Source organism: Zea mays, chromosome 9, assembly GCF_902167145.1.
Source record: "Zea mays cultivar B73 chromosome 9, Zm-B73-REFERENCE-NAM-5.0, whole genome shotgun sequence".
NCBI classification, from domain to species: domain Eukaryota; kingdom Viridiplantae; phylum Streptophyta; class Magnoliopsida; order Poales; family Poaceae; genus Zea; species Zea mays.
The window spans coordinates 8,069,216-8,080,398 of record NC_050104.1 but is presented as its reverse complement, the minus strand read 5'-3'; the positions used below and the strand labels follow the sequence as shown (position 1 = coordinate 8,080,398).

General features: G+C 44.2%; 1 protein-coding gene across 2 annotated transcripts in view; it reads right to left on the bottom strand.

Moving 5' to 3' along the window:
- Positions 1-6,798: 6,798 nt before the first annotated feature.
- Positions 6,799-11,183, bottom strand: part of LOC103637869 (chaperone protein dnaJ 1, mitochondrial) — a 41,928-nt gene continuing 37,543 nt past the window's right edge. Inside the window, exons 18-19 of one of the 2 annotated variants that reach the window (XM_020544018.2) lie at positions 7,830-7,919; positions 6,799-7,265 (exon numbers count right to left, since the gene is read on the bottom strand). In XM_020544018.2, the coding sequence (XP_020399607.1) occupies positions 7,166-7,265; positions 7,830-7,919 (190 nt within the window). In that variant the 3' untranslated portion in view covers positions 6,799-7,165. Of the gene's footprint in view, positions 7,303-7,829; positions 7,920-11,183 lie in introns of both variants that reach the window. The other variant, XM_020544019.3, reaches the window with a different exon arrangement.

Here is an 11,183-nt window from a genome sequence, read left to right as displayed (position 1 = left end):
TAAGCTCATGTCTTGTTTTATAAAGTATAGATCACACATTTTTGAAAAGAATACCCTCTTGTTATAACCATTACTTACGACGTTTTTGAAAAGCGAACGCTCTTTTCGTTAGACTTTCTTTTAGCTTTACGTATGGTGAATGTTGTATGTTATTGAGTGGTGTTTGTTCTTCTTGTTTGTTTATGTGATATTCAGTGGTTGATCTAGTAGCTAAGAATCAAGATCTATTCCTACCCGCGGAAGAACCTCAAGTTTTCAATAAGCAAGGCAAGTGGACTTCTCCCTCTGCATAATCTGTTTGATCCCAAACAATACATTTAATAAAGTTTATTCTTTGATATATATATGCATAATTTGATGGGTTACCTATACAGACACACCTAACCTTTCCAACCTTATTCCTTGTTAACCTGGGTTTTGATCTAATCAAGTAGCTATGCTATTGCTACAACTTTAACTTGATGATGTTACTCCAACTGATGATATCAATGTTCCAAATGGTAAGTTACATTATTGTTGTTAATCCGACGATTAAGCAAGATCATATTGTGATAATTAGAACATGGAGTGACCACCCAAGAAAACAGTGCAACCACGAGTGCTATCATGGCTCTGGCTTTGGTAATTAGCTTTATATGCTTAGTGCCTGGCAACCTTACCTGAAATATGGGCAAGAGGGAGAGAGGTGGTGTTGGCAGCCCACGTTAACATGGGGACGTATTCTTGGCTAAGGTACCTCACCCAGGGGGCCTCCACCATCGTCTTTAGAAACCTTAGCGGGTTGCTTCGTATTAAGTGTATTTTGTGAAAGCCTCATAGTGGATCCCTAGTCGCTCACCTCGGAAGTGTTTACGGGTTTTGGCCGACCCAGGCTAGAGGGGATACACGGCTTATGGGTAAAGTTGTACCACCTCTGCAGAGTGTAAAACTGATATATCAGCCATGCTCACGGTTATGAGCAGCCTAGACTCCTCACATGATAATTGAACTTGAAGATGGAAATAAATCGAGATCCGATGATCTGCCGATGGTTTGCTTAAGTGGTTTCACTTAAGTGTTTTTGATATACTATTATATCTTTGTTTAATGGGAATACATGGGATTCACACTTATTAGTAAGATAGGTGTTGTTAATAAAATGTTGACCAACTAAAATGCTTACTGCTCAACCTTAGCCTTACCTTGTTACATTGCATTAGTTTTCCCCCACTTGCTGAGCCCCGACCATAAGTGAGCTCACCCTTGCTTAATTTTGATCAGAAGTTTGCAGATGAAGATATGATGCTGAACTCCATGGATGCTAGTCTAGTGATACCCCCGGTCATCTTCATGTGGATGGATGTCCTTGCTCGCTGTACTTTAAACATTATGTATGTTTGAAGTGTAATATGTTAATATAATCGTTATTTACGCTTTTATGCATTGTTCTTTTGATATATTACACTTGTGACGTCAACATATGTGTGGAAATAGATCCTGGCACACATATGCTATGCACCCGGCTCTGCCTTTAGAAACGGGTGTGACACTCGGCGCCACAGATCTTGGCGTCGAGCTAGGATTTAGGCCCCGTTCGACCTTTTTCCCCATTCTTTCTCTCGCTTGTCACGCTCGGGACACGCCCAACATGTGCTCGAGCCGCGGGCCACCGCCTTCTCGTCGCCCTAGCCGTGCCCCCTCGCCGTCGTCTGCTCGTCGCCCTAGTCGTGGACCGCCGCCGCCGCCCAGCCGCAACCCGCCGCCGAGATCGAGATATCGAAGTTTATTTATGGCGAGGTTTAAAATCTTGAGAAAATTAAGAAAAATAAGAAAATCTTTCATATTATCTCTTATCACTTGCACAAAGTATAGGTATTTATTATTATATAAATAAATACATATACATATCATGTATAATAAAATACATGAACAGAGAATTGACACACCCAAAAATTATTATATATATCGGATACACTTGAAGAGGCTAAGTTCATAGGTATGTAAACACGATCTCGTACGACTCACCAAACCAAAGTCCGGAAGTTCCATTTTTTTTGTTAAGAAGAGAACAAATATGTATCAATTGTTGAATCGGATACAACAATGGGCCAAAAAGGCCAAAGGGGCAATAAGAACTGCTGTTAAAAAAATGATAAACTTTGCCCGCGCCTGAAGGCCAGATACCGGTCGTCCTCCGCTCCCATTCGGTATTTATTTAGTGTTTTAGTATTGATTAGTTTATTAGCTAGTAGCTAGTGGTTAGTTAGTACTAATTTAGTTTATTATTTAGTTATTATTAACTTAGTTTATTAGCTAGTAGCTAGTGGTTAGTTAGTATTAATGTAGTTTAGTATTTATAGTATTGTCTTAGTGTTTTTCTATTTAGTTAGTATTTTAGTATCATTTTACTACTTAGCTAGCACATATTTTGTAGTATATAGTTAGATAGCTATTTAGTTGTTAGTGTATATAGTTAGCTAACTATTTAATTGTTAGTATATGTACATGGTATATGTATGTCAACCATCGTGTTGTTCTTCTGTTGTTGTGGTTTGTTTGCAGGTTTTCTGTGTTGGTTAGTGTGCATGGCAGCCATCATGTTGTTTCCTTGCAGGTTTTAGAAACCTCACCGTATAGGGTTGGTGCTGCTGAATTTTTTATAACAGTACTAAAATTTTTGTACATTAGTGTTCATCTGTCTCGACATTCGCCACCATTAGCGTGACTCATCCACGATCTCAGGTATACCTTGTTTTCGTACATTATTCGTAGATTATGTAAGTTTGTTTGTTGTGGTCATTTAATAGTCACTATATAGTTATTAGTTAGTAAGTAGTTATTATTTATTTATTACTTAGTAAGTATTTAAGCATTAGTAGATTAGTAAGTAGCTATTACTTATTTATTACTTAGTAAGTATTTAGGCATTAGTAATTAGTTAGGCATTGACACCCTATTAACACTATACCATGGAGGAAGCGTGGAGGAAGATGTTTATGGGAATGTTAGTTTTGATGGAATGAAGGTGACGGTTATCTTCGATGAAAGGCCCTCTTTTGGCCAGATTTTCGCTAGGGCGTGTGAGGAGATCCATTGTAATTTAAACGATCCTGGCATATCGATTGAGGGTTTATTGTCCCATGTTGCATCTGGAATAGTATTCTGACGGTTGATCTCCATTGGCTCTGAAGATGACTGGGTGAAATATGTCAAAATTGTGATGACGATTGTTCCTCCATGTTTGGATCTAGTCGTTCGAAAGTTATCATTAGATCATTGCGAAGCTCCAATCGGCTTATCTACACAATCGCCAAATGCATCTTCTTGTGAAGCTCCTTTGCCTGACCGTCTGGAAGAAGTGATTGTTGTGGCGGATGCTCAATCGGCCCCAAACGAGGTTGATATTTCTCATCCAGTCTGTGGCGTTTGTGGGGCCTCGAATCCCGTGGTAGCCCCCAGGAGATCCCTTTGACCCAGGATCATCCTAGTAAGTGTCTTTGTCACGCTATTCATATGCATCGTTAATTCCTTTGATGAGACTTTAATGTAGTATTTGCTCCTTCGACGCAATGCAAGAGGTCCACAACTAGATAATGGTGCTTATCTTTCTGTGCCCCTATCATCCAATATGGACCACATATGCAGGGCCTCAAATAGTGTTGATGTTCATATTGAGGAGTAGCCATATGAGGCTGCACAGGCCTTAGATTCCGATGACGACCATCCGGTTCAAGAATTGATCGAGGAAGAAATGGAACTCATCAGACGATTGTGTCCGGAACGTGACCCTGCAGTACATGAATTTAGTAGTCTAAGTCATTCCAATGGTGCATATGCAGAAGGATGAGATGATAAGCTGCTAGAGGCTCCGGATAACGCTGACAACATTGAGATTAAGAAAGGCTTAATTTTAAGGACTTGCCTACACCGAGACGATGGCTACAAGAATATTTTGTGAACCATAAGAGATCGTTTAAGGTGAGAGACTCGTATGCACAGCGACGTTACACAGTTATGTGCGAGGTATCGGATTGTAATTGTAGGGCATGTGCTAGCAAGAAGAAGGAAATTGGAAAGTTTAAGAACACAAAAATTGTAGGTCCACACACTTGTGCCCAAACAAAGCTTTCGTGGTCGTCCAGTGACCGGTCAGCATTCTTGGTGGTGGTTGGAGGAAAAATTGTAGATCACAAAAGTTGCTTGGTCTCAGCATTCATGGCCGTCCAATGACCGGTCAGGCAACACCTAGTGGTTGGAGGCAGAGGGTCGAGGCCTTCCTTGGGAGAGTGCTTCCTGAAGACCTATGAGGTAGCCACAACACAGGAGTACCACTGACCTGGCTTAGGCAGTCTTTTGGGTTGTGTCCATCTGGAGTAGACGAGTAGACGGATTGCTACCATTGTCATGGTTGGATCCTCCACCTTTTTGGCTCAGTTCTTTTCCAGACGCGACGGGTGACGGCGCGTCCTAGATGTTTCTGCCCTGGCTGACTGGGACACGGCGGGAGGCTACAGTTGGGCTTCTCGAGTATTGCCCTTCCTCTACAGGCAACTCTGCGAGGCCTGTCGTCGATCGTCGAGGTCTGTGAGCTTAAGCGGTTGTGTGTACCTATTCCAGTTGTGGATGTGGTCACACATACCCGCCGGTCGCCCGAGAGAGTTCGCTCCTCATGAGTGGTTCGTCGTAGCCGAACATCGACTACGGCCGATAGCTGCCTACCGCTAGGACCAAATCCAGGAGCCCTTCGCACGACACCAGTGTGCCTACATGGAGTACTCCAACGAGCTAGACGCAATTACGCCTTCGATGATGAGGTGTGTACATTTAGTTTGCCATTTAACTTGCTTTACGCCGTCGGTACCATTAATATAAACTTAGATGGGAATTGTAATCTTTTTTCAGGTGACCTAGCAACCATATCATGAGCCAACTTTTGCCCACATTCAGTTGAGCTCCATTTGTCTGCATGACGAGGACATTTACCTAATGAGGTGTCCCCTCATTTTCTTCTATGCCGTTGAGTACCACTTGCCCCACAGAGTGGCATGGCGGTTTAGACTGCGGCAAGAGTTTCTGGTGCAGCCCTTCTCCACTTTTGGTAGAACTCCACAAGTTAGTGTCTTTGTCCTCTCGTTAGTCTAACTATTATTTGAAATATGCAATAAAATCCTAAAAGAGATGTCTACCATTTGCAGGTTCAACAGAAAGAGCCAAAAGAAGGTCACTGACTTCGAAACCCACCACTGAGACTACATTGATGAATGGGATCAAATGGGCGACAACAACTACGGCAACAATGAGCCACACACGAACTACCACTTCCGCATGTATTTGACTTGGTATGCTGGTGTGACTAGGTGCAAGCTTAAGGGCCAGTGGACAGCTGCAGACTATGCCGAGCAAGAGTCGTCAGACGACGAAGACACTTCGTTCGACATAGCTGCTCGGCTAGGGTCGCAAGTCGAGGTTGCTCCCATCCTAGACAGAGTGATACCAAGTTGTTAACTCAATTTAGTTGTATTAATTTGATGTCATATGTTTTGTTGTGTGCATCCTCATGTTTTACTTTGTGCATAGGGAAACTCTATGTTGGTATCTGTGGGTGACCTTGAGCGTAACTCAATAACACACAAGTCATAGGTACATACGTTAAAATCGCCACAAAGGTAGAAGAAGCGAGCAGCCGTGTCTGGATGTTTGGATTGATATATCCAAGCCAGTCTGCCACAGTCACAATTAGGCACAGAAAGATCAGGAGAAACAGGAGTATCCTTACTAGATACATCCAGATATAACTTACGAGGACGACCTCTCTTCTGCCACAATGACTCTCAATACATGTCTTTCATCTAAAACGATTATATATTAACACAACTATATAGAAATAACATAAATAAATTTAACTTATAAATACATGTCTTTCACAAACTATCTAACAAACTATAGTCATCATATGAACCATATATCCTAGGAATCATAACTAATAGCAATATGCGCACCAATCAAAACTAATTAATCAAAATCATACAACACAATATATGTAACAAATTAATCAGTGAGACACCATACCTTGGTCTTCAAGAAATAAGGATCAAATCAAAGTTTTTCAACTCTAATATGAAGATTGGAGCACCTCTGAACGGTATGGAAGCAGATTGAAACAAGAGATTCAAATGGCTGGACGGAGCTCTCGGCCAGGAAACGACCAATTTATAGGTCTTCATAGCTCGGCGCCATAGAGCTATGGCAGCGAGCTAGGTGCCACGTCGGCCTCCGTGTTAGCCCACGGCACTAGCGGGTCACATAGGGCCTGTTTGGTTCAACTTTTTTTCTGACCAGCTTTTCTAAAAATCTGGCTATAGAAGAATCTGAGTATCGTGGGAATTACGTGCGAAGGAAGATGAAGTGGTTCAAACGATTCAGGATCTAGAAAGCAACAGATTTCTACTATTATGACGAATCGACTAATTCTGTGTTTTTGTTGATTTTGAACGATTTTTATCAAAACGATTATTATAGAAACGAGCTAAAAAGCTAGAGCGTTTGGCAATACGCAGCAGCTTTTGGTGACCACAAGCTGAAAAAAGCTCGAACAAACAGGGTCATACCTCAGCGCTATAGGCTATGGCGCCAAGCTGTGTTACCTAGACGCCATAGCCTCCGGTGCCGAGCAAAGATCCAAACACAGAAATAAATCATTCAAGGGTCTAAAGGTGATTTTTTCAGAAAAAAGGACCAAAATACAAAAAAAAAATGGGCCCACATAAGCCTGGCGAATGGGCACGGGACCACGGGTGTGGAAAATGAAAAAAGGTAATATGATCCAAGACAAGATGGGTGAATTTAAAAGATACATTCAATTTCACCCAGCACGTTGAACTATTCCAACTGTAGAGCATCCACATTACATTTACACCGAAAGAGGGGGAAAAAATTAAGGCAACTCAATTGACAGCTTCATATAGTTCAGAACTATGTGAGCAGATATTATTGTAATGTATTTTACCATAGAAATCAACAACCTTCTAACCAACACCTTCAAAATTGTGATCTCTAGTGGGTGAAAATAGTCTTTAAAGATTCACAATCTCATTGTTTTATTGTTTTATGCTGAATCTTCGGAGAATTTTTACTGTTTGACGTTGCCCCACCACTGCCCCAGCACAAATGAGCATGGGTCCAAGCCTTAATTCATAGCTTTGCTCAGCATTAGGTGAATCAGTAGGAGGATGCCGATTCCGACCATGACATTTTGCTTTGTCATATTTTCTGCAACTAGCTCCCACCTGTAAGTATTAACCAGTAGATAGCTGCTGATAAAGCCTGTTTAAAATTTCATCTTTATCACTACCAGAAGATACATACTAGAATGCACCGCAAAGATCAGATTCGTTATTTTCTTAAAAAAAAAGGCAACCAGTGAGTTGACACCAGTGGACTTTGCTTCTTTTGAAATTAAGTCCAATGTATGCATGTGCTTTATGTTGATTGGATAGAAAGGATAAGAGATAATAAATGGAAATTTGAAATATCAGGTGCAGTAGAAGAATAATTCAAACGAACGAATATCACAACAAAGAGATGCAAAATGAAACTAGTGAGATTATCAATTTTTGCAGAGGATACATGCTAGCATTATAAATAAGTTTATGAGCCAAACAGAATACAAAAAAGCAAAAACAGTATAGAATGGCAAATCCAGATCTATGGTGAACTGAATAGTGCAGTCAGAAAAAAAAAACACTTATCCGTTCAAATGTTACGAAGGGTGGGGGATGAATTGCTGTGTAAATGCATGTGTTGTTTGTGTGCATGTGATCATGCAATTGTGAGGATCTGACTAAACTTACCAATTTCCTGCTACAAAAGTGTTATGTTCTTTCGCAGCTTCCTCTACTGCAAATTCTTCCAGCAGCATGCGCTGACGTTCAGTAACCACCCTTCAGAATAAAATGTGTGCTATGAATTAAATCGACAGGCAAGTGGTTTACCATAAAAACAAAATAGCAACAAAGTTAAGACCATTTAATCAAGCACTTTCACTTATAATGAATTAGAAGAACGATAAGGAGTAACACAAAGGCCATCAAATGATCAAAAGTTTAATTAGCATAAACCAGGATGAAAACTGATATGTTGATGAAGAAATCGCCAAGAATAAAAATAATACACATAGTAACAAGTTACAAGTGATACAAATATCAAGTTTTATTCTATTATTACTAGGCCCAATAGGACAAGCGCACACAGGAGTGCAAGAGCAAACATGCATTGAGCACAAACTAATCCAACTAGTTGTATGCCCGTAGACTGCCACAGTGCCACGGATAAAAGGAGATCTCACCAAAAGCCACCTATAACGTTGAGTTGCAGCCTGCATAAATTGCAGTCAGTGTTCAAACTGCTCTTTTTTTAAAAAAACTTCCTATACTCCGCCATGGTCTCCTAGCCTGGCTCACTACAATACCTTGTGTGGCAACACATTTTAATTTGTTGACCGAAGGAGTGACATGTTTTACATTAAGTATAAACTACTTGTGATTGTGGTTAAGTATTTTTTAGAATTTTACACTACAAGCTTCAATAGCAGTACAATGAATAAGGACAACACTTTAAACGTTTTTTATACACCTTCCCCACTGTAAGATTTTATTGAAAGAAAAGAAAAGAAGTTGTACAACACAAAAAGAAGCCTGAGAAAGGCAAGGAAACTAAGCTAGGGAATCTATAGCCCTGTTTGAGATAGTTCGAGCTCCAGGAAATTTGGTGGAGTTGGTGGAGCAGGTCATTAGGTGCTCTAGAAAATCATAGAGCTAGAGCCTTAAACCTTTAGAAAACATTTAAATAAGTTGTTTTGTTTATTGTTTAGATTAAAAAAATTAAAACTAATTAAATTGATATTATAAACTACAAATCCACACTGGAGCTGAAACCTGAAGCCATCTCAAACACCCCCTATATATAGGATAAGAAAGCAGAACACTAAGCATCACGGATTCAGGAATCAGGATATAACAAACAACGCTCACCCCTCATAACAATCTTCAGGATATAACAGCCAAACCATAAATTTCTCCCTAGAAAAATAAACAAGAAAAATATATGATAAAGCTTCACCCAGTCGCTGTCTGTTCCTTCCCAGCTTCTCTAGTTCACAAGCCAAACGCAGACAGCTAGAGTGAGCAGTGGTGGCCAGGATGTCGGAGTTCCAATTGCTAAACCACCAGGCCCAGTTATTACCCGTTTAGGGTTTTGGGTTAGACCCTTGTAATTAGTCTCACCCCTGTGTAATGGGCCAGACCCAACCCTTGATCTATTAATACATCGCCCAATCCTTGATCTATTAATACATCACCCAACCCTGAGTTAGGGTTAGAGCTTCCCATTCCAACTTGGTACCAGAGCCTGTTTCTCTCTCTCCCACCCTATTGTCGCCGGGCTTGCACCACCCACAGCCTGGCCTTTGGCTACCCTTCCCCATTGTCGATCTCGCCCTGTACCTCGTCTCCGGCCCTGGTCGCCGGACTCCTCGAATCTACGCATTGTCTTGGCCGCTGGGACCTCCCAGGCCGTCGCCACCATCCTCGGTTGCGCTAGCCGGCGCTCGAGCCGAGCTCTCTGGCCGCCGCGCCTCTTCCTCGCCTTGTCGGATCGTGCGTCGTCGCGCTCGACGCCCCTACCCGACTCGTCCACCTACTCCGGCACCGTCCTGGCCGAGCAAGGGTGGCGGGGGTCGCGGTGGCGGCAGCGGGGGCGGCAGCGGGGGCGGTGGTGGCCGTCGCCGACGTGGTGGCCGCGGTGGTGGTGGTGGTGGTAGTGGTTCCAGCAATGGTGCCCGTACCCACGCATCGTCGCCAGGACCTCAGCAGGGTGCGCCTTGGCCCACTTTCCGCCACCCGTGGTCCGAACGCATCTCCATGTGGCCGTTCCAGGGGCCCGGTTCTGAGGCTCGTCCCCCGGCGGCCATGTTCGCTGCTGCGCAGCTGGGGTTCACCTCACCAGCAGGGTTTGGTTTCGCCTCCTCGTCACCCTGGACATCGCCTGCCGCTTCGTCATGGCCCACACCGACGTCTGCTCCACCGTCCGGGCTGGTTGGTTGGGACACAGCCGCCCTGGCTGCCTTCCAGACTCCCACTCTGACACCGCCAATGGGTCCCGAGTGGATCGCGGACACCGGTGCTACCTACCACACCACTCCCGACCCTGGTATACTCACCTCTGTTCGCCCTCCTTCCTCTCTCCCTTCATCCATCATGGTAGCAAATGGCTCGTGTCTTCCTGTCACATCTGTGGGCGCCGCCGGCTCACCTGGCTCTTTTAGAATTCCCGATGTTCTTGTCGCTCCTTCTTTGGTCCACAATCTTCTTTCTATTCGTTGTTTTACCACTGATAATTCTTGTTCTGTCGAGTTTGACTCTTCTGGCCTTACTGTGAAGGACTCGAAAACTCGGCGCCCCCTCTGTCCGCACCGCCCTGCTGGACCCCCACTGGCGTCGAGCGATGGAGGAGGAGTACGCGGCGCTCGTCGCCAACCAGACGTGGGATCTGGTGCCCCGTCCGCCCGGCACCAACGTCGTCACCGGCAAATGGATCTGGACTCACAAGCGGCGGGCCGATGGTACCTTGGAGCGGTACAAGGCTCGTTGGGTCCTTCGGGGCTTCACTCAGCGCCCCGGAGTCGACTACGATGAGACCTTCAGCCCGGTTGTCAAGCCGGCCACTGTCCGCACGGTGCTCTCGCTGGCCCTTGCTCGCTCCTGGCCAGTTCATCAGCTCGATGTCAAGAACGTCTTCCTGCACGACTCCCTCACCGAGACCGTCTACTGCTGTCAGCCGGCGGGGTTCGTGGACTCCTCTCGCCCTGACATGGTCTGCCGACTCAACAGATCCCTCTACGGCCTTAAACAGGCCCCCCGGGCGTGGCACTCCAGACTGGCTACGTTCCTGGTGACACTGGGCTTCGTGGAGGCCAAGTCAGACACGTCTCTGTTCGTCCACCATCATGGAGCAGAGACTGCCTACTTGCTTCTCTACGTGGATGACATTGTCTTGTCCTCACTGCCTCTAGTCAGTCACTTCTTCGCCACCTCGTCGATGCGCTTCAGCGGGAGTTTCCGGTCAAGGACCTCGGCGTCCTTCATCATTTCCTGGGGGTCACTGCTGAGTCTCGCCCCTCAGGACTCCTTCACCAGCGGCAGTACACT